Raw genomic sequence first — 24,244 nt, 5'->3', positions numbered from 1 at the left:
AGAAAAGGAGTAAGGTCCGATGGCCAGGGGGGGACAGAAAAAACAAAAAAAAAACTCCAGACGGCTGGAGAAAAAAATAAAATCTGCAGGGGTTCCAGGCCACGAGACCACCCAGTCCCCTTTGGGCATTCTACCTAACATAAATGAAATAATCCTCTTTGTATTTAGGGTTCTCACAGAAGGACTTGATGATGATGATGGTCATGCAGACTTCTGGCAAAAAAACTGCACAAAGGGCAAAATATAATGAAATCAACAAAAGAGAGTTAAGCATTTAAATTTACAGCAAAAGCAGAAATATTTATAAATGTCTTATAAATGTAAAAATCATGCTGCTGTGCTTTTCTGAATATCGAAGAAAAGAAAAAAAAATACCAGCTAATTAAATGAGCTCAGTGTTATCAGGGTGCTGTCAATGATTAGGAATCTGGTTGGGACAAAAACCTGCAGCCACAGGGGGTCCCCAGGACTGAATTTGGGAAACACTGCCTTAGAGCGTAGAGTGCCACTTGAGGCGTTTTCCTACTGCAAGAATTTAACAAACACCCAGCAATCCAAGATATTTGTGGAAGAAAATGGGAAAAATGAAAAGCTGTTAGGTTTGGAAACTCTTTGTTTTTCAGCTCTCTGGTACACTTGACTAAGGCCTCAGGTGGAGGAGAACGTTTGCAAGTCTTGACCCTTCAATGAGGGTGTGGGTCCTCCTCCATGTTCCCTCTTCTTGTTTTGGGAGCCTCTTGAACCCGACACCGTTGATAACATAACTGAAAGAGCTGGCAGATGAGGACAAATCACACATGGAGCAAGGGGATGGTGTAAAAGTGTCCTGTGCTTTTATTAACAACTAGCCATCCCTCGCGACTCCGCCTGTGTTGTACTGAGACAGGACAGTGAGGAGGGCCCTGCTCAGCTCCCCATTCCTGACATTACGCTTCCCCCCTCCCCTCGGCCCACAGCCTTTGTCTCGGATTAGTGTGAATATATCACGCCTGCAGGTGAACTGTGATACTTAGAGAGATGAGAGAAGTCGCAAAATCAACCAGAATGTTCAAGCAAATTAAAGAAAAAAATGATCTAAATCCGTTAAGTAGTTCTGTCATTCGCTAGCTAAGTGGAGGTAAGGTACACCCCCGAGGCTGGCACGTGACGTCATGCTTACCCCCCCCCCCCCATTGTGCCAGAGCATGTCTCCCAGATTCGTGCAAATGAGTTGGCACCACAGGCGAACTATGATACTTAGTGCTATAAGAGAAGTCGCAAAATCAACTGGAATGTTCTAGATAGATAACCATCAAAACGGTGTTCAAATAAATAGTGCAGTGCTTCACAAAGTTAATAAATAATCCATAAAAACATATGCAAAAAGAGGAGGTTAAAAGCCAAAAAAATACATCCTTTAAAACGAGTTTAAACCCATGGATGAAAGCTGTCCTTTTTAAAAACCTGGTGCCTTCTCCTTTTAGCTGGTGGCTCCCCTGCGTATCCCAAATGGGTGTTGCAACATGGGAGTCTCACTATCCACAGGTGCAGCTGACTCTCAACTGGTCCGGTTGCCTTCCATCCTCTGGCTACGTACAGCTCCCTTGCCGGACTGAGACTCGGGTCCCCAGCGACCAGGGCAATCACACTGGGGCTCTCAATCCTCCAAGCCTCCTCGATTCCCGTTGCCTTCTCTGCCTTGTGTGGCGAACCATCCTTAACTCCCGGTCACTCCGGCTCCTTGGAACCGCTCAGCTGTAGCGGCCGCTTCCTACTGCCCCCCTTCCAAATGTCGACCAAACACTCCTTTCTGGGTCTCTCCTCCCAGCTGCCTGCCTCACTCGCTCGCTCCCTCGCGCACTACAGGAAGCCAATGAAGCAATTGAGAATGATGGCACCTTCACATGCAGGTCCGTCTTGTCCCAAATACCTCATCAACTCCCCGCGGTTGCGCGAGCGCGCTCACGGAGACTAACACGGCCAAACGGATTATTTATTAAAAACTGGCCATTCGTTCGGAACCACGGACCTGCTATATCACAGTGGGGTACAATAAACCATGTTCACATCAACATTACAATACCTGTGAATTCTTCCAAAGATCGATGCCAGCTTTTTCCAGTTCTTGAGTACAGTTCGTGCTGATAAGGGAATCAAAGCTTCTTAGCACCTGTGAGAATGAAAGAAAGCAACAACAGTGTGACAAGCAGTTGGCTTTTGAGTGACTGCAAGGGCGCATTTTGTGGGAAAGTCTCAAGCCAATCAATTTGTCTCTCTGACGGAGAGCTTTGCTTTTGTAAGCAGTAGAGCAAGATGGTTTAGTGCACTGCACGAACATTACACCGAACTGGGAAAATTCAACTGAATTATATAAAAAAAATATTTAATTTTATATATTCAAAACAACTTTATTTACTTAGAAATGCACTAGAAAGGAAAAAATAATTTTTTCTTTAACAATTTTCATGGTTATATGTGACTAAATAAAATTGCGAGCCGCACATAAATTAATTAATTCAATCAATCAATTAATAGAATAGGTACTTTCATCATAAAATATTAAAAAAAAACAACAACATTTTAACTCCCCACCACACTAAAAACAAGTTTCAAAAATTGTTTGAATCAATTCATTTATGTGCGGCCCACAATTTTATTTAGTCACATATAACCACGAAAATTGTGGTTAAAGAAAATTTTACTTTTTCCTTTCTAGTGCATTTATAAGTAAAGTAAATAAAATCATTTTATTTAAAAAAAATTTTTTTGGTCTCTATTTTTCAGTTTAGGCTCTTATGGGAGTAACGCTCCGTTGCAGCCAAAAAAAAAAAAAAAAAGCGATGACAGAACGGCGAGCTTAATAATAATAAAATAATAAATTCTTTGCATTTATATAGCGCTTTTTCTCACTACTCAAAGAGCTCAGCAATTGCAGGTTAAGGGCCTTACTCAAGGGCCCAACAGAGCAGAGTCCCTATTGGCATTTACGGGATTCGAACCGGCAACCTTCCGATTGCCAGTGTGGATCCCTAGCCTCAGAGCCACTTCCTCACCGTGATCATCAAGGCCTTCACAAGAGTCAACGAGTAAAGTCGGCACGCATATTTACTCACTCTACTCGCTAGAAGAGGCAAGCGAGGGCAATCCGCTGCGTCTCTCAATTGTATGCTCCAATATCTCACTATATTCTTTCTCCGTCATTGTTGTGTGTGTTTTAATTGGAAGCGCATAACCGTTGATTATAGCGAAATTTGTTATGTGACTGCATTGGTTCTGATGGATTATTGTATTGTCATCGATACTGAACACGTATGCAACATTTGAAGAATTTCGCTTGGGCAAGAGTGGGTTTAAAATCAGTTGCAAGATTTGACCCAGACAAACAAACAGGCAGAGGAGTCAAGTTAAATAAAATCGTTTAAAAATGGCTATAAATAAGCATGCAGTTGAGATTTTAAAGACCATTTAGGTGAAGTACAGAGCTCCAACATGAGACAGGCGTTTCCTTATTGTAAACTTTTTGACACAGAGAAAGAATGAGTGAGGTAGTCTGATCACCTGAAAAATTATTTGAACAACTGAAGGGGGTTTGACAGGCTCATATGCTGTATGGTTAGGGGTATTAGACTATGGTTGTGAGGAGGATACCACTGGAGCGCACGTGCTCAAACGCATGCTAAAAACTCTTGTCAGCTATCCAAAAACTATGTTGTATAAGTCATGTGAATTTCATCCCAATTCGATGAGAAAATGTGTCTACTAAATAAATAAATACAATGTAATACAGACACACCTAAATGCACATTTACAGTATAAACTTGCCTAATCCAATTCAAGATCGCAATAGACAAACTTTTTCTGGCAGTTTCACACACATCCAAACTCACTCAGAGTAGTGCTACCAATGTAAAGTCGCCAGTTAACCTTATCTACCTGTCAGTGGAGTTGGATTTTGGGGACAGACTACCCAGAGGAAATCCACAGACACACATAGGGACAACCGGGTACAGAATTCAAACCCAGGAGGCAGCACCCTAAGGCATTCACAAGTGCAAAGTGAATTCTTCTGTTTCTTGGGTGTAATCTCAATCGGCTTTTATGTGTATGCAATGACTTTGTTCATCTTTACTTATAATGCTAAATTCAGAACCTCTCTCTATGTACAGTATACAGTGGAACCTCGAGTCATGACCGTAATTCGTTCCAAAACTCTGGTCGCAACCCGAAGTGATTTCCTCCATAGGATTGTATGTAAATACAATTAATCCGTTCCAGACTGTATGAACTGTATGTAAATATATTTTTTTAAAGATTTTTAAGCACAAAAATAGTTAATTATACCATAGAATGTACAGTGTAATAGAAAAACTAAATGTAAAAACATTGAATAACACTGAGAAAACCTTGAACAACAGAGACAACTAACATTGCAAAAGTTCACGCTAATAGCCTTACGAACTGATCGCTGTAAACAATTTTTTTTTAACGAGTTTTAAGCACAGGGAAAAAAAATGAACATTTGAAAAATTTGAATGGCCCCCCCTGATCTGAACCCGAGCGGTGTTTTGTTATTGGACTTCTGTGCTCGTCACGGATTGTCCATAACGAACACCATGTTCAAGCATAGGGGTGTTCATATGTGCACTTGGCACCAGGACACCCTAGGCCTCAGTTCGATGATCGACTTTGTGGTCGTGTCGTCGGACTTGCGGCCACATGTCTTGGACACTCGGGTGAAGAGAGGGGCGGAGCTGTCAACTGATCACCACCTGGTGGTGAGTTGGCTTCGATGGTGGGGGAGGATCCCGGTCAGACGTGGTAGGCCCAAACGTGTTGTGAGGGTCTGCTGGGAACGTCTGGCAAAGCCCCCTGTCAGAAGTAGCTTCAACTCCCACCTCCGGCAGAACTTCGACCACATCCCGAGGGAGGTGGGGGACATTGAGTCTGAATGGGCCATGTTCCGTGCCTCTATTGTTGAAGCAGCTGACCGGAGCTGTGGCTGTAAGGTGGTTGGTGCCTGTCGTGGCGGCAATCCCCGAACCCGTTGGTGGACACCGGCGGTGAAGGATGCCGTCAAGCTGAAGAAGGAGTCCTACAGGACCCTTTTGTCCTGTGGGACCCTGGAGGCAGCTGATAGGTACCGGCAGGCCAAGCGGAATGCGGCTTTGGTGGTTGCTGAGGCAAAAACTCGGGCGTGGGAGGAGTTTGGGGAGGCCATGGAGAACGACTTTCGGACGGCTTCGAGGAGATTCTGGTCCACCATCCGGCGTCTCAGGAAGGGGAAGCAGTGCAGTGCCAACACTGTGTATGGTGGGGATGGTGCACTGCTGACCTCGACTCGGGACGTTGTGGGACGGTGGGGGGAGTACTTCGAAGACCTCCTCAATCCCATTAACATGCCTTCCAATGAGGAAGCAGAACCTGGGGACTCAGAGGTGGGCTCCCCCATCTCTGGGACTGAGGTCACCGAGGTGGTCAAAAAAACTCCTTGGTGGCAGGGCCCCGGGGGGTGGATGAGATACGCCCGGAGTTCCTCAAGGCTCTGGATGTTGTAGGACTGTCTTGGTTGACACGCCTCTGCAACATCACATGGACATCAGGGACAGTGCCTCTGGATTGGCAGACCGGGGGTGGTGGTCCCCCTCTTTAAGAAGGGGGATCGGAGGGTGTGTTCCAACTACAGAGGGATCACACTCCTCAGCCTCCCTGGAAAAGTCTATTCAGGGGTCCTGGAGAGGAGGGTCCGTCGGATAGTCGAGCCTCGGATTCAGGAGGAACAGTGTGGTTTTCATCCTGGTCGCGGAACAGTGGGCCAGCTCTATACCCTTAGCAGGGTCCTGGAGGGTGCATGGGAGTTTGCCCAACCAGTCTACATGTGTTTTGTGGACTTGGAAAAGGCATTCGACCGTGTCCCTCAGGGAATCCTGTGGGGGGTACTCCGAGAGTATGGGGTACCGGACCCCCTGATAAGGGCTGTTCGGTCCCTGTACAACCGGTGTCAGAGCTTGGTCCGCATTGCCGGCAGTAAGTCGAATCCATTTCCAGTGAGAGTTGGACTCCGCCAGGGCTGCCCTTTGTCACCAATTCTGTTCATAACTTTTATGGACAGAATTTCTAGGCGCAGCCAGGGCGTTGAGGGGGTCCAGTTTGGTGGGCTCAGGATTGGGTCACTGCTTTTTGCAGATGATGTTGTCCTGTTTGCTTCATCAGGCCGTGATCTTCAGCTCTCTCTGGATCGGTTCGCAGCTGAGTGTGAAGCGGCTGGGATGGGAATCAGCACCTCCAAATTCGAGACCATGGTCCTCAGCCGGAAAAGGGTGGAGTGCCCTCTCAGGGTTGGTAGTGAGATCCTGCCCCAAGTGGAGGAGTTCAAGTATCTCAGGGTCTTGTTCACGAGTGAGGGAAGAATGGAGCGTGAGATTGACAAGGCGGATCGGTGCGGCATCCACAGTAATGCGGGCTCTGCATCGGTCTGTCGTGTTGAAAAAGGAGCTGAGCCATAAGGCAAAGCTCTCAATTTACCAGTCGATCTATGTTCCTACCCTCACCTATGGTCATGAGCTATGGGTAGTGACTGAAAGAACGAGATCGCGAATACAAGCGGCTGAAATGAGTTTTTGGGCTCTCCCTTAAAGATAGGGTGAGAAGCTCAGTCATCCGGTAGGGCCTCAGAGTAGAGCCGCTGCTCCTCCGCATCGAGAGGAGTCAGATGAGGTGGCTTGGGCATCTGATCAGGATGCCTCCTGGACGCCTCCCTGGTGAGGTGTTCCAGGCACGTCTAACCGGGAGGAGGCCCAGGGGAAGACCCAGGATACGCTGGAGGGACTATGTCTCTCGGCTGGCCTGGGAACGCCTTGGGATTCTCCCGGAAGAGCTAGAAGAAGTGGCCGGGGAGAGGGAAGTCTGGGCATCTCTGCTCAAGCTGCTGCCCCCGTGACCTTGGATAAGCGGGAGACAATGGATGGGTGGATGGATTTGAAAAATTCATAATTTATACAAAAACTAACTATAAACAACCAAGAAAACTAACCTTGCGTGAGTCGAGTTCTGGACTGAAGGAAGTGAGCAGGAAGCTGGGTGGAGAGGAGATTACAGTTTTGAGGTAAAGTCCCTCTGCACGATGCACGTCTGACCGAGAAAAATGTACTGTACAGGGAGAGACTGAACACCTGCGTAAATCACCGGTGCATACGAACCGGAAGGGAAAACGAAATAGAGCACAAAGAGTTTGCTGCAAATGCACAGGGAGAGACTGAACACGTGCGGAAGTCATCGGCGCGTACGAACCGGAAGTTAAACTGGCTTGTTAGTCAGTTAGTGTGGTCGTGAACAGATGCAAAAGTTTGGCGAACTTTTTGGTCGTAACCCGATTTGTACGTGTTCCGAGACGTTTGTGACCCGAGGTTCCACTGTATATAAAGTGATAAGGTGACTGACCATGCCACTGCTCGGATGTAATGTCATCCGGCATCCACAAGATGGCAACAATGTCCTATGAATGAACAAAGGTGAATGGTCGGCATATGATAGTAAACTGTATGGCATACATCCATGCATCACATTGTCCAAAATAGGACGAAGAAAGGACATTTTGATATGTCAATATTTAGAGGAAAAAAAACTCAGGGCTGTTTCTGGGCATAGGCAGTGTAGACAGGTGGCTAGTGTGCCTTCTAGTAGTTAGGGCGCATTACTACAGCCCCATGTAGTAGAGATTTGTATGTTTGTTTTGTTTAGAAAAATTTGTCCGAACTGGAACACAAAGAAATGTTTATGTTGTGCGCCACAGCAGCGCCTGTACTGTCTGCACTATGTACAGTTGCCCAGAAAATGGCCCTTGGTGACTCAACTTTTTTTTTTTTAAAAACAATACAAACTTACAAACAGTTGGACTCAAAGTGAACGTACAGTTATACTATTTTATATTATTTCCACACACTTGCAATGTTCGGTCTTAACATCTGATGACCTACACAGTCCAACAATAACATGAATAACGATGATACCAATAATAATCCCCAAACTGTAGCATAGGAGAGACAGACATTCATTATAAAATTAAATGATCAAAATGCTAATAGAACTGTGGCTCTTGAATGAATTGCTCAAAGCTGATTTAACCCAAACTGTGGACATCTCCCAAGTGGACATACATATCGTCCACTGGTGCTCACCACCATTTAGCCCTGGGCACGCTAAAGCAGTTGCATTATGTGCATGCACAAGCATAAGGTAAATAGGAATTGTTGGTAAAAAGATTCCTATTTAGGGCGGCACGGTGGCGCAGTGGGTAGCGCTGCTGCCTCGCAGTTGGGAGACCTGGGTTCGCTTCCCGGGTCCTCCCTGCGTGGAGTTTGCATGTTCTCCCCGTGTCTGCGTGGGTTTCCTCCCACAGTCCAAAGACATGCAGGTTAGGTGCATTGGCGATCCTAAATTGGCCCTAGTGTGTGTGCTTGGTGTGTGGGTGTGTTTGTGTGTGTCCTGCGCTGGGTTGGCACCCTGCCTGGGATTGGTTCCTGCCTTGTGCCCTGTGTTGGCTGGGATTGGCTCCAGCAGACCCCCGTGACCCTGTGTTCGGATTCAGCGGGTTGGAAAATGGATGGATGGATTCCTATTTAAAGATAACTATTATATTCTCAATTTCACTAAATGTTGTCATTTAAATTAATAAAATCAATTGAAAACTTTGCATAATGACGTATCTGTTACAGTAATGTCACATATAAGTAGAATGTCACAATCAATAGGCACAGATTTAGCTGGTGGTTTAAATAGATGTTTTAAATGGTAGTTTTAGCAATAACTTAATTTTTTTTACTGAAACGTTAAAAGCAATAAATAAAGACTACTAATACAGACCGATTCCTACTTGTTTTCTGAAATGGCACCCCTGAAAAGTGAAATTTTTTGAGACAGTCTTTGTAAACAGACGTTGCTACAACTCGACTTTCTCAAATTGTGAATTTGAGGTCCTAAATACTTTGCTGTCCCCAATCCTGTGTCCAGGTCTTAAAGTGTAGGTCTGGCAGTGATGACTCCTCTCAAAGCAAAGGGAATGGCAGGGTGCCATTTACAACTTCGCCTAGGGTGGCAAAAATCCTAGAGCTGGCTCTGGAGAAACCAGTTACCCGAAAATCTCAAAAATGCTTTGACAAAAAAAGGTGTCAACTACTCGTCTTTCAATATCTGTTGGTAATGAAGCTTTAGCGAGTGGATTATTCTTAAGCAGCACATCTTTTTTTATTTCTTCAGCAGTGTTCATGCAGAGAAATGGGTCATGCACAGGATGGCACCACTGTACAAGCCAAGGCTGCAATCACACAGAGAAATGGGGGCTGCTGGTGAGTAAAAAAAAACTGCCCTGTACAGAAAAGAGAGACGAGGTGGTGAGCTTCGTGGAAAATGGCACGTGAAGTGGATAAAAGAAAGTTAGACAAATCACAAGGAAAACGAAGTTAGCAAGTGGCTTCCTTGGGCACATGCAGTATTCCTTATTCTGTTGGCTTCTGCTAACTGCTGTAAAAAAGGTGCTGTATTGTGCTCGACCCGACACAGATTGACACAGAGGCACGTGTAAAAACAAACTCTTTATTATTCTTCAGCTGGAGGGCACGTCTTCCCAGTAACTCCTCCAGCCACAACACAGTCCCAAAGCACAATACAGTCACCAAGCACTACTCTTCTTCTCCTCTCTTCCACCACCACTCCAGAGCAAAATCCCTGTTGGCATTTACGGGATTTGAACAGGTAACCTTCCGATTGCCACTGCAGATCCCTAGCCTCAGAGCCACCAAGGAGGTGGGCACTGCCGTGCCTTTTAGTGGTATGCTATACCCCGACTTCACATCCCTCATCAAATGTTGGTATAGTGCAGTGCAACGCTCCACAAACATTGTTCAACTAATACAGTGGTGTGAAAAACTATTTGCCCCCCTTCCTGATTTCTTATTCTTTTGCATGTTTGTCACACAAAATGTTTCTGATCATCAAACACATTTAACCATTAGTCAAATATAACACAAGTAAACACAAAATGCAGTTTTTAAATGATGGTTTTTATTATTTAGGGAGAAAAAAAATCCAAACCTGTGTGAAAAAGTAATTGCCCCCTTGTTAAAAAATAACCTAACTGTGGTGTATCACACCTGAGTTCAATTTCCGTAGCCACCCCCAGGCCTGATTACTGCCACACCTGTTTCAATCAAGAAATCACTTGAATAGGAGCTGCCTGACACAGAGAAGTAGACCAAAAGCACCTCAAAAGCTAGACATCATGCCAAGATCCAAAGAAATTCAGGAACAAATGAGAACAGAAGTAATTGAGATCTATCAGTCTGGTAAAGGTTATAAAGCCATTTCTAAAGCTTTGGGACTCCAGCGAACCACAGTGAGAGCCATTATCCACAAATGGCAAAAACATGGAACAGTGGTGAACCTTCCCAGGAGTGGCCGGCCGACCAAAATTACCCCAAGAGCGCAGAGACGACTCATCCGAGAGGTCACAAAAGACCCCAGGACAACGTCTAAAGAACTGCAGGCCTCACTTGCCTCAATTAAGGTCAGTGTTCACGACTCCACCATAAGAAAGAGACTGGGCAAAAACGGCCTGCATGGCAGATTTCCAAGACGCAAACCACTGTTAAGCAAAAAGAACATTAGGGCTCGTCTCAATTTTGCTAAGAAACATCTCAATGATTGCCAAGACTTTTGCGAAAATACCTTGTGGACTGATGAGTCAAAAGTTGAACTTTTTGGAAGGCAAATGTCCCGTTACATCTGGCGTAAAAGGAACACAGCATTTCAGAAAAAGAACATCATACCAACAGTAAAATATGGTGGTGGTAGTGTGATGGTCTGGGGTTGTTTTGCTGCTTCAGGACCTGGAAGGCTTGCTGTGATAGATGGAACCATGAATTCTACTGTCTACCAAAAAATCCTGAAGGAGAATGTCCGGCCATCTGTTCGTCAACTCAAGCTGAAGCGATCTTGGGTGCTGCAACAGGACAATGACCCAAAACACACCAGCAAATCCACCTCTGAATGGCTGAAGAAAAACAAAATGAAGACTTTGGAGTGGCCTAGTCAAAGTCCTGACCTGAATCCAATTGAGATGCTATGGCATGACCTTAAAAAGGTGGTTCATGCTAGAAAACCCTCAAATAAAGCTGAATTACAACAATTTTGCAAAGATGAGTGGGCCAAAATTCCTCCAGAGCGCTGTAAAAGACTCATTGCAAGTTATCGCAAACGCTTGATTGCAGTTATTGCTGCTAAGGGTGGCCCAACCAGTTATTAGGTTCAGGGGGCAATTACTTTTTCACACAGGGCCATGTAGGTTTGGATTTTTTTTCTCCCTAAATAATAAAAACCACCATTTATAAACTGCATTTTGTGTTTACTTGTGTTATATTTGACTAATGGTTAAATGTGTTTGATGATCAGAAACATTTTGTGTGACAAACATGCAAAAGAATAAGAAATCAGGAAGGGGGCAAATAGTTTTTCACACCACTGTATGTTGTCATGTAAAAGTAATAACAAAGAGCAAGAAGGGGCAAGATGCCAACTAAATAGAGTACTGCCTGTAATTTGGTTCCACTTCAAGCACTGGGACACTTGACATTGTTCACAACGTTATTTCTCTTTGCCTGCTTTTTTCTGTACTTTGCATTAACTGTTCAATTTATTATGTGCCCCACGTAAATGTTCAGCCTGTACAAATCAATGCCTCATGTCACGGTTAAAGTAAATCACATTTCAGTGTATATTGCTTTTGATCTAAACCAGCGAAAGGCAACCTTTTTTGAGTTGCGGCGCACTAAGTTCAAAAATTTTCTTTCGCGGCGCACCTGAGGGACTGCCCATAAGTAAAGTCGTGATGACACAATCTATGGACAATCGCCAATAAAAACAGTTAATTTTACAAGTTTGAAAGACATTTTATTAATAAAGGAATCAAAGGATAAATCTTAAATTTAATTAATGTGAACGTGGAGATTGCTTTTCAGCACATATGAGATTGATGCGAGGATCAATTTTCGAAAGACAGGCGCGCTTTTCCTTGTCGATCATTTGAAGTCTCTCGCGTTTCTTAGACTTCATTTCCGTAAGCGTTGAAAAACCTTGCTCACAGAGATAAGAGATTCCAAAAGTTCCAAAACAGTAGCAATTTTAAATATTTTACAAAAGTTTTCGTGGCGCCCCTAGAAAATTCCGCGGCGCGGCACACCGGTTGCCCGACAATGATCTAAACCCTCCAAAACTTTGAGACGTTACAAGATTACACCTCAGAGTGTTAGTAGCACGAATCTGATTGAAGCTACTATTTTTAGAAGATGTGCTACAGGTGACATTATATGTATACCTCATATTCCCATTGTTCATAATACAGTAACTACCTGCTCGGCTTAAATTCAAAATAATAGTTTTCTGTAAAATTCTATTTTTCCAATGACCATCAACAAAAAAAAAAAATCCAAGGTCAGTTTCTAGGAAAAGCAACAGTATGAATGTCTTACTCAGGGGCAATTGCATGTAGGATGTGCAAGAGTAAGGAGCTCTAGGGGAATAATATTAGCCACGGTGTATGGGGGTAAAAAAGAAATCTATATATATAAAATTCTTTTCGCGTTTGAGACGGAAATTACGTATGACCACGCGATATGGAAATTACGTATGACCACAGAACATATAATACAGGAACTAATCACTTAGTTTTTGGACGCCATTTTTATATTGTCTTTACGAATTGTTATCATTTGTGTGAATGTTATTTAAAAGAAGTAAACACAAACACGCCGATCTATCCCATAGAAGTCTGCCCCGCGTCGCCCTCTCCCAGTCTTCATCTCTGAACAACAGCGCTGAGCCGTCCGCCGCCAGGCGTGTTCTGACAGAGAAGTTTTATTTATTCGTCCACGTGACTGTCGTGGAAACTGACACATTGTAACTTTTTTTTAGTTGGCAGTACTTGATAGTAGAAGAGATGAGGAAAACAGCTTTGCGTCTTTCTACTTTTTAACTGCGCCGAGCTGTAAACAACGTGAAGACGAGACCGCCTTTAGCTGCGAGGGGTCGTGAGAACAAAGGTGAGTTCGGGTCACTAAAACCCCGCAACATTCAAGGTTGCTTTTTTGATCAATTATTTTAAGAAGATGGAGAGTTTACATCTAAGAAGATGTACAGACCTCTTCATGTAAAGTGTTGGACTTGCGAATTGTTTGGACCTTCTGCCCGTTAAGCACGGAAGGGCAGCGTCCACATTTATCAGAATTATTTTTCTCTTAAATCACAGGCATGTAGTGTAAGGTTGTCAGGCAGAAATTTGGACGATCACACAGAAAATGTAATTTCTATACCATAGCGGTCGTGTAGCGCCTTTCACAAGGGATCTACTACCGAGAGATGATCCAAATACGTTTTAGCAGCTGTTAGTACTACTTACCTGTTGTGTTATACCGCCTTTAAAATGTAGTTTACCCCAAACCACTCCAGTAGTGCTCAATGTATCTTTACTTATTAAATGTTAATGTTTTACTGTTTAATAACTTGTAGACTACATTTTATTTTTTTCCCTTGCACTCAGTGAGCGAAGCCACTGGGTAATCAGCTAGTATTAAATAAAAAAAGATACTCAGTTACATACATCATCCAATTAACCCTCAGCACGATAGCCAAGGCCCCATTGTCTTAGAAAATTTCCCGGCCAAAGCTGAATAACGCAGCTACTTTAATAATACAATGCAAGAGAGAAGAAAACTGTTACAAAATGATAACAGATTACAAAAGGCTGAAAGGGAGCAGAGGTGGGACGGGACAACAAAACTATCCAACCAAAGCCAATACAAGAGAGCTGAGGCTGGAGAGCTTGGGGTAGACTCTCAGTGGCAAGCTAAGCACAACAGAAAGGATGTCCAAAGGGGTCTCTCCGAGTGTCCCTTATTCTCCTATCTAAGCTGATCATAAATGTCAGTAATGAAAGTGTCTAGTTTCATTTGTAGCACCGTAACAAATGAATAAAGCACACCACTAGTGAACGTTCTCAAAAAGCCAACTTTGATTATCTAGTATGGTTGAACCATTTACATGACAATATTACCTTTTCCTGTCGTAAAATCAGTGATGTTTTAGACCCCAGTGCAGAAAGGATTCCTGCCATCTCCACTGCTATGTAACCTGCACCAACAATTACAGTCCGTCTGCAGAGTGACAGTACAAGAAAACAAAGAAACATCTATGAAAAAATATTAGTGTAACAAACAACAACTGACTATTTGGATATTTTTAAATAAATGTAGGTTTACAGTTGCCCGTATGGAAAAAGACATGCAGGTTGAGATTATTACAGTAGCTTAATTAACTCAAAATAATGTCACAGTGGCACAGCGCACTTAAAATACAGGTTGTGTGTAACAAATAAATAAATAATAATACAAATTAATCAATAAATAATACAAGGATAAACTCTTATTTCTTGTACTCACAACTGTAAACCTATACAGTGGAACCTCGGTTTGCGAGCATAATTCATTCCGGAAACATGCTCGTAGTCCAAAGCACTCGTTATACTTCCTTAGAAGGCTGGCTTCCTTCAACATCTGCAATAAGATGCTGCAGATGTTCTATCAGACAGTTGTGGCGAGCGCCCTCTTCTACGCAGTGGTATGCTGGGGAGGCAGCATTAAGAGGAAAGACGCCTCACGCCTGCTAGGCGGGCAGGCTCTATTGTTGGCATGGAGCTGGACAGTTTAACATCTGTGGCAGAGCGAAGGGCGCTCAGCAGGCTCCTATCAATTATGGAGAATCCACTGCATCCACTAAATAGTATCATCTCCAGACAGAAGAGAGCAGCTTCAGCGACAGACTGCTGTCACTGTCCTGCTCCACAGACAGATTGAGGAGATCGTTCCTCCCCCAAACTATGCGACTCTTTATTTCCACCAGGGGGGGGTAAATAATATTTAACATTATACATAGTTATTGTCTGTTTTTTTCACCTGTATTATTATCATTCTTTAATTTAATATTATTTATTGTATCAGTATGCTGCTGCTGAAGAATGTGAATTTCCCATTGGGATTAATAAAGTATCTATCTATCTATCTATCTATCTATATCAAAGTGAATTTCCCCATAAGAAATAATGGAAACTCAGACGATTTGTTCCACAACCCAAAACTATTCATATAAAAATGATTAATACAAAATATAAAGTAAAAATACATAAAACAAATTAACTTGCACTTTACTTTAGAAGAGAATCATGGCTGGTGTGAGTGAGTTTCTAAACTCTTGTGGCTTTGCACCCAACGGGACGACACGCGGAAGAGCGTCCCAAAGCAATCGCAGTCTCCCAGCACTGTAGCAGTTCTCTGTAAAAGCGAATCCGAAAAGATCGCGCACATGCTATAAGCGCCTGCCGTCAATGGGTGATACAAGGAACAAAGAACATTATAAATGTGCAGGGCCCTGCCTGACTGCTGTGTTTGTGCATAAATAACCGCGCTGTTGTTGTTTCAAACTCATAAAGCTTGTGTTGCTAAAGTACTGAGTCAGCTTCGTGTTTTAGGGTGCAAGACAGGGACTCTCACGTCACAGCACACACGCGCGCACACAGTCACAATGCTAATGCTGTAGTAAACACTATACACTCGTACGGATGTTGACTATATGAGTGAGGCATGCCGACTCAGACGGAGAATAGGAGACGATTGCCCACAATCCCGCAGTGAGAGAGAGAGAGAGAGCAGAACCGCCAGCTCAGTTGTGATCACATGATGCTCAGCAGACAAAGTGTATACAGTACATACTACGCGTACTACAAGACCTCGCTCGTTTATCAAGTGAAAATTTATTAAAAATTTTTGCTCATCTTGCAAAACACTCATAAACCAAGTTACTTGCAAACCGAGGTTCCACTGTATTTGCCCACCCCCAGTATATTAAATTCATAAGCACTTTGGCATTGTGGTTAAGGCTTTGGATCTCAAACCCTGAGGTGGTGGGTTCAAATTCTGCTACTGATGCTGTGTGCCCACGAGCAAGTCACTTCAACTGGAAAAACAGAATGGAATGTAATGTCAGATGTTGTAAGTCACCTTGGATAAAGGTGTCAACCAAATACGTAAATGTAAATATTTATTTATAAAGCACTTTAAAAACAACATCAAGGCTGACCAAAGTGCTGTACAATAAAACCCAACATATCAGAGAAACAATAACCAAAGGGTAAAAGAAACAGAAACACATAAGAGCTGAAGAAATTCATAATAAAAAATGCACAGATAGTCAACATATCATACTGGGTTAAAGGCCAGGGAGTAAAAGTGTGTTTTTAAATAAGACTTAAAGTGCAACGGCAAATCGTTCCAGAATTCTGAAGCTGCAACTGATAAAGCCCGATCACATCTGAGTTTGCATCGTGTCTTAGGAACACGTAAAAGCATCTGGTCTGATGACCTGAGAGAGCGGGACGGGACATAAGGGTGCAGCAGTTCTGACAAATAAAATGGGGCACAAGCAGTAAAGAATTTAAAAACAAATACAAGGATCTTAAAATGGATTCGAAAACGAACTGGAAGCCAGTGAAGGGAAGCCAAAATTGGGGTAACATGATCATGCTTGCTTGTGCCACTTAAAAATCGAGCAGCGGCTTTTTGCACCAGCTGTAGGCGAGCAATGGAGGCCTGGCTAATTCCAAGAAAGAAGTGCACTGCAGTAATCTAGACGAGAGGTTGTAAAAGCAGATACTGCTGTTTCATGGTTGCATTTAGACAAAAGAGGCTTGATTTTTGACAGCCACCTCAACTGGAAAAAGCAAGATTTTACCACTGTGTTCACGTGGCTATCACGTTTTAAAGTGGAATCCATTTTCACACCTAAATTTATGATCATGGATTTCTCAAATTGAGCCACAGTGGAAAGGTCGATGCAGCTTAAAATAAATAAATAAAGCTTGTATGGTCAGCTGATAACTCGGTTGACTCTTAATTTCTACTAGCGTGCTTAGATTTGTGATTCGCTATCTAACTGAAAGAATTCTGTTGTTTCAGATTTATCAAAGCCTTTGGGAATTGCTGAAAAAAGGGGTTTAGATCTTGGTGTTGCCTTTCCTGCTCCACACTAAATTAATTTCCCAAGCCACTCGAAGCCCAACAGGCCCTTTACTCCCAGAATGCATTTGGTTGCACTTCTCGCAGTATCCTGTAGAGCTGCTATGTCTTTTTTATACTGTTGTGACGAAAACTGCACACAATACTCCAGATGTAGCCTCAGTACTGTATTATAGGGGCTGAGCAAGTCCCTCAGTTTATATTTAATAGTTTTACCAACAAAACCTTTTACTTTTGCACTTTTAATTTAAGATTCATAAGAAATTTGAGAAACGAGAGATCATTCAGTCCATCGGGCTCGTTTGTTTAGCTACTAGCTAAGCTGTCCCAATATCTCATCCAGATTTTTCTAAAAGGTTGTCGAGGTTTCTGCTTCAACTCCATGTCTTGCTAGTTTATTCCCCGATTCCCATAACTCCTTGCATCAAGAAGTGCTTCCTGGCTTCAGTCCTAAAACCTTTTCTCCTTAACTTCTACTGGTGTCTACAAGTAAGAATTTGACTGGATCAATGTCGTTGAAAATGTTGAAGTGATTTTTGTCATCTGGAGACCAAAATACGTGAAAGTGTTCAGGAAATTAAATCTTTATTGTCCAATGTAATGTATGTGGATTAAAAGAACTGCTTACCCCGGCAAGCCTTCAAGTTCAAAAAAGCCATCACTTGTTATTCCAAGACTTGCTCCTAAAAGGAAAAACAAAAATTGTACAACTCTGCAAGGGTTCAAAGTACAAAAGATGCACATTTACACTAGCAGGAAACAAAACATTTTTAAGGCAGCTGAATTCACTTTATGGCTGTGGTCAGAGCCTATCCCAACAGCAACAGGCACAAGGTAGTAAACAGAATAATATTTAAAACTTAATTTGAAAATAAAACCTCTTCTCGTTTTTTTATTTAAAATTAGAAGTTTCTTCATGTTTGTAAATGGCTGACAAGCTGAGAAACTCAGTTCCTATGGAGAGGGGGCACTATTTTCACTCGCATTCTGCCACATCAGAGATTTCTAAAACTGTTGATTTTCTTTTTTACCCCCAACAGCACTATCAAAATGTTTCACATTTTCTTATAAAAGAAGAAGCAATTTTTCCAACTATTAAAAAGTAAGTTTGTCACCATTGGCTTGTATTATATCATAAATTTTCCATTTTATTTATCTCTGTTCTGAATGAAAATGTCGTAAGAGTAATACTTTTTCTCGACTACTACAAACTATACGGGATAGGGAAAATATTTAAAAAACAAAAAACATTTGGGTAGAGCATTCCTTTGACCTAACCTCCTCAACTTTGGGGATGGAGAAAGAAAGCCAAATTACCCTAAGGAACACCCTCACAGACTTGGGCAGAATCTGCACGCTCCACAGAAAAAGAACGTAAGCATACACTCAGAGCCGCTTGTGGTGTTATGGGTCCACAGCTCTCCCACCAAAGGCCGTTTTTATTTAAATCAATAATCGCCGCGAGGGGGCATGGTGGCTGTAGCGAGCCGCAGGGCGATCTGCGGTGTGGGCGTTTTTCACCTAAGTGCACAGGTGAGAGACTGCCCACATCCGTGATCGTTCCTGTGGCTAATGGGCTGCAGCTGCTATGTCCTCTCCGCATATAAAGAGAAGCGCGAGCCAGTTAGAAAAAAAGAAGAGAACGGGAGGTAGAGAGAAGACAGGAAGCAGGTGGAGAAAGCCGGTGTGAGGAAGGAGAGCGAGCAAGAGCAGGCTCGCATTAGAGAAAGCAGGCAGCTGGGAGGAGAGCCTACGAAAGAAGCGTTTGGCCAACACTCAGTGGGGATGAAGGAAGCGGTCGCTCCAGCTGAGCGACTAAGTAGCTGGAGTGACCAGTAGTGGAATCGACTTGACCGTAGAAGGAGCGGGAGTCGAGAAGGCTTTGGGCTGGTGTAGTCCCAGCGTGAGCGCCTTGGCCGCTGGGAAATATCCCAAGTCTTGGTCCGGTTGGGAGCCTGACGAAGCCAAGGGTCGGAGGGCTACCGGACCTGTTTGAAGGGCAGCTGATCCTGCAGGTAGGCGACTCTCCTGTAGAGCAGACCAGATGGGCGTAGCAGGGGAGCCGCCAGGCTAAATAGAAAGACACCGGGCTTTTTGATGTTAACATATTGCTTCCTGTGCTATTTTACCTCGTGGTTTTTAGAAGAGTTCGTTTATTGATTTTAACCTCCACAGGTTATTGGATTATTTATTTATTGGACATTGCACTATTGCACTATTTATGAGAACACTGATTGTTTTGATTGTTCTTTTAATAAAAGCACTTTTGAACTTTATACATCATCCCCTTGCTCAATTGTTATTGCCTCACTGTCTAGCTCATCGGTGACATTACCGACGGTGATGGGTTCAAGGGCTCCCTAATAGAGGGGAGCATGGAGCTGAACCCGCATCATCACACCGCTTTATCAGGTCCACCTGCTGTTTAATGCAACTAGGCTGTTTCTCCATATAGCCAATCACGAAGCTGCTGTCTGTTTCTCCATACAGCCAATTATGTGACTGCTACTCATCGCACACAGCATATGGACATAGTCAAGAGGTTTAGTTGTTGTTCAGTCAGACATTAGAATGAGCAAGACATACGGTCAAGAGAGTGGAAAGTACCCATGTACTCTCTACATGTGACACTAAACTTGATCTAAAAGTGACTCTGACCTGGGTATGATTTTTAGAGCCAGATGTGGCGGATTCATCCATCCATTTTTCAACCCGCTGAATCCGAACACAGGGTCACGGGGGTCTGCTGGCGCCAGCACAGGGCACAAGGCAGGAACCAATCCCGGGCAGGGTGCCAACCCACCGCAGGACACACACAAACACACCCACACACCAAGCGGATCCAATGTATGAAAAACAGGTGCCCTCCTGGGAGTTTTATGCCCTACAGTCTCTACAGTTATGTGGTAAACCTGAATACATCCAGTGAGCAGCAATGAAAGATGTGAGAGGAGCATAACCAGACTCATTCACACTAACAGAAGGTCAATAGCTCTTTACAAAAGTCATGTGCAAGGGGGTCTCTCTGAAATAAGAATGTCTTTGTCTTTTAAGTGGTTGGTTAGTAGGTGGTGCGAGAGATGGCTAGGAACCAGACCTGGCCATGATGCCACTGAAAGATGGGGGAAGGCAGCTTGGGCATTGCCTTCCCTGAACCACAAGGTGGCAGCCTCCCTGGGTTGCAGCAGTGCCACAGTTTCCCACAGGGCATCATCAGAACTGGAATTCTTTGGCTCAGCCCTGTTGGGTTCCATGGGTACCGCCAGTGGGTACAGAGAGAACTTGAGAGCCCTGCTCTGTAGAGCTCCAACCTCACCTGGATGTGCTTCTGGGCCACGATCATGGGACATTGGAAGTACTCCCTGGTTTCACATAAAAGAAGCCACCTGCCACAATTCGGGAAGCCAGAGTCAGGAGGAGGAGCAGGACAATGCTTGCTTGGAGGAGTGGAGGCAGAGAGAAAGAAAGAATGACAAGAGAGCTATCGAATGTTACTGTGCTTTGGAACTGTAACCGTGTGTGGTGCTATGGGAAACACTTACTAGGAAGCATTTCACACCAGATAAAATCCTCTAAGTGTCTTAAGCCTGTGTGTCGGGAATTGCAACACCCCCTTGGTGACCACGGTAGGTAGGCAGGCAGGCAGGCACATATAGTGCCATCCATAATGTTTGGGACAAAGACACATTTTTCCTTGATTTACCCCTGTGCTCCACAATTTAAAATTACAAATCAAACAATTTAGATTTCCATACATTTCGGTTAAAGCATGTACAAATGACAACACTGTTTTTATATATGGTCCCCCCCCCCCCATTTCAAGGCACCATGCTGTTTGGAACATAGCAATGGCAGGTCTATTATAGCCATCATATTTAGTACCCTGCAAGCAACAACTGCTTCAAGTCTGCGATTCATAGACATCACCAGGTGCTGAGGATCTTCTCTGGTAGCCATTCATTACAGCCAAGCTCCAACAATCATGTTCAATTCACTAATGGGAACGAGATGATCCACCAATCATGCTCAATTTACCAAGGGGGACTCACACCCAACCCTTGGTGGGTCGTGCATGCAATCAAATGGGAAAAAAAAAACAAGTCACAACACCAGAAAGTTTGAGAAACACTGACCTATAGCTTTAGCAGCATGGTCAAGTGATCTTATAGGTCTACCTTAATAAAGTAAGGAGATGAGGAAAGCTAAAATGAAACTAGTGGGGGGGGGTTTAGTACCTGGAACTTGCTTCTCACTAGGAATAGCTGGATAGCCACCAGTAGCAATCAAGATGTGTGGAGCTGTATATTTAACACCAGAAACCTCTACAGTGGGTTCAGGATCCGATGTGAAAATTGCATGGCCTCGGATCGTTTCAATTTTTGCCTGTTCAAAAGAGAAAAATATATATAAACTTAAAGTATCTCGACTGCCATATGTAGTCATTTCAGAAAATCTGGCATTTGTCTTAACACAAATGATCATATAAAAGAAAAAAAATCAGATACTTATTTTGGTGTTTCATCAAACTATGCTGACAAATACTTCTATTCAGACAGGCTTGATGACATATAGTCCAATGCCTTGTCCACTAGGGGGCAACAATACCTCAGTGAAAGTACAGTGGACCCTCTGTATCCGCAGATTCTATGCAAATACTACTCTATTTAATATTAGGGACTTGAGCATCCACAGATTTTGGTGTCTGCAGAAGTCCTGGAGCCAATTCCTCACATGTATGGAGGGACAACGATAGATGTAAATATCTACAATGAAGGGTGTCATGGAAAAGAATGTTTTAAAAATGTAAAGACTGATAGACTATGTGTTGTGATGTGAAATTTTGCATACAAGCTGATAAATATTTTGTATGTCTTTATTTGTAACTTAGACAAAGCAATGTAATATTAGTGCTACATTATTGATAATAACAGCAATAGTTTGATAGGTAAGAACCCCTTTCCCCCCTTTTAGGAATGAGTCTCTTTGTAATTTTATGACAGGGTTGGGAGACGTGCCTCAAACAAGTTTAGCAAATGTTTCTCTGCAGGACTCTCTCAGTTAAACCCCACAGGAAAGCCAGACTGCTTAACTGGCAAGCTTCAATGGGGTAGGTGTGAAGGTGTTCTCTGCCCCATTGGTCTAAAGTATGGCTGTCTGGAATTGGCTTGTATTAATCAGAAGCCTTTAAGTACCATGACGCCTTATTGGCTCTAGGGGTTGGACAGAAAATCTATAAATCTGCTTGCTTTACCCCTCACTCTCTCTCTCTCTCTGACCAAACTGATGAAAGACCATCTCACACCATGAGCTGAAAAGGCCAACATAATGAAGAGCACAGCTCGGCAGCCATATTGAGACAGGCATGCGGCCTGTTCTGAAGAAAGCTGACCACAAATGAGGACTTAACTAGAGACATTTTAAGTAATTAACAAGTCTGTGTGCTGCCTGAAACTACACATCAACATTTATCAGGTTGTCTGGTTGCCAATATTCAAATGTACTTTGCTTATTGTTATTATTTATGAATATTATCAATAATACATTATTTAAAGTGTAACTTAACTCCTGCTTGTCCTTTACTACACCTAATTGCCTGAGGTTATAAGTGTAGAAGGGAAGTTGGTGAGAAGTTATATGGTACAATACCTTATAAACAGGGGTAAGTCTGTGAGATTTGAGGCATTCTGACAAAGGCTACAAATTAATAATACAAAAGGGGAAAGCAGAGCAATATATTACTCTACCAAGACAAAACACTAGGATAGATTGATATGGTAATGTTAGGTTTCTGTAAGCACACTGTTGTTGTTCCAGGACTGCCATTTACTTTCAACCCACAGCTTTAAAAGTAGCCTCGGACACCGTAAAGCTGGGTCTGCACACACCTGAGGTTCTCGTGTTTGGTCCTGGGGTGCCCACTGTGGCTGCAGGTTTTAGTTCCAACCAAATCTTCTTTTATTTGAAGCCAAGCCTTACTTAAGCAAGCTGTAACTTGATTTTGGTATTTAACAAAAATTAATAGGTCATATTGAGATAATTCAGTGTTTTTGTCTTGGATTTAAAGATTCCCAATCATTATCGTGTGATTTCATTCCACTCTTTTTTTTCAGGTGTTCTGATTTTACAGGCCAGCTGGTCATTTTCATCAGGGATAATTTTGTGGGTTTTGTTGTGTTTTTTCATGCCGATTTCAAGTTTTTCTCTAGCACGTCTAGTTTTTGTGTTGAAGCAAATTATATTATGCATTACATTTGTTATAATTGCCCTAAGCATATTACAAGATTTAACAACAGTTGTCTGCTATTTTTATATGTTACGGATGGCATTAACTACAATTGATTTCAGTTGTTATCATGCCTAGAAATTGTATTAATCATCCAGACAGTTTCTGTTAAGTGTGAGGTTCATTCATGGTGAAAGCACAACACCACAAATCTTACGATGTCCAGTTTGTACTTTGGTTGTCCAATTAATGATCAGGATAAATCTTGGGTGCCACATGTCATCTGTAGGAAGGGATTATTTATAGGTCCACAGATCAAGTCCGTATTACAGGGTGATGGTTTTAAACCGTCTCTCTCAGCAGCCGAGCTAGAAGCTTGGGAGTCATTCAAGTGGCTCTGTGAAAACTTTCTGGGTAGCCATAAGTCTCCTGCATACAAGGAAGGAGTTCAGACTCCTCGATTCATACCAGAAAGTGGGCTGTCACATGTCACTGGAAATACACTTCTTTGCACTCACATCTGGAGTTTTTTTTCCAAAAAATCTTCCTATTGTGAGTGACAAGCAAGGAGAACATTTTCACCAGGACTTTCAGTTAATGGAGTGTTGCTACCATGCGAGTATGATGGCCAACTACCGCTGGATTCTGTACCGCAACATTCTAGGCACAACGTACACAAGGAAATCCTACTCTGAGCCTTTCTGATGAAACAGTGGACACCGTTCAGTATTTCCAGGCCACAGTGTGCGCAGATTTGACTTTGCACCGAAGATATTGAAACATTTACTTCATTTGTGCTTACATTCAAGTACACTGTAAACTAACATTACTCATAACTCAAGGAGTTGACGTGACTGGACAAGACTGAAAGCGGATCTGAAATCAGCCTGGAAAATTCATTTGGAAAAGTGTGTTGTGGTCTTTGATGATT

General features: G+C 43.0%; 1 protein-coding gene across 1 annotated transcript in view; it reads right to left on the bottom strand.

Annotated features, from left to right (window-relative positions):
• gsr (glutathione reductase) overlaps positions 1–24,244 on the bottom strand; it is an 81,467-nt gene that overhangs the window by 19,695 nt on the left and 37,528 nt on the right. Inside the window, exons 5-8 of the mRNA XM_028805816.2 lie at positions 21,326–21,473; positions 17,719–17,773; positions 14,078–14,177; positions 2,063–2,149 (exon numbers count right to left, since the gene is read on the bottom strand). Coding sequence (XP_028661649.2) covers positions 2,063–2,149; positions 14,078–14,177; positions 17,719–17,773; positions 21,326–21,473 — 390 coding nt within the window. The remainder of the gene's footprint in view (positions 1–2,062; positions 2,150–14,077; positions 14,178–17,718; positions 17,774–21,325; positions 21,474–24,244) is intronic.

This window comes from Erpetoichthys calabaricus, chromosome 7 (genome assembly GCF_900747795.2).
Source record: "Erpetoichthys calabaricus chromosome 7, fErpCal1.3, whole genome shotgun sequence".
Lineage (NCBI taxonomy): Eukaryota > Metazoa > Chordata > Cladistia > Polypteriformes > Polypteridae > Erpetoichthys > Erpetoichthys calabaricus.
Note: the sequence above shows the minus strand (reverse complement) of the source record. Positions and strands in the feature narration are given on the sequence as shown.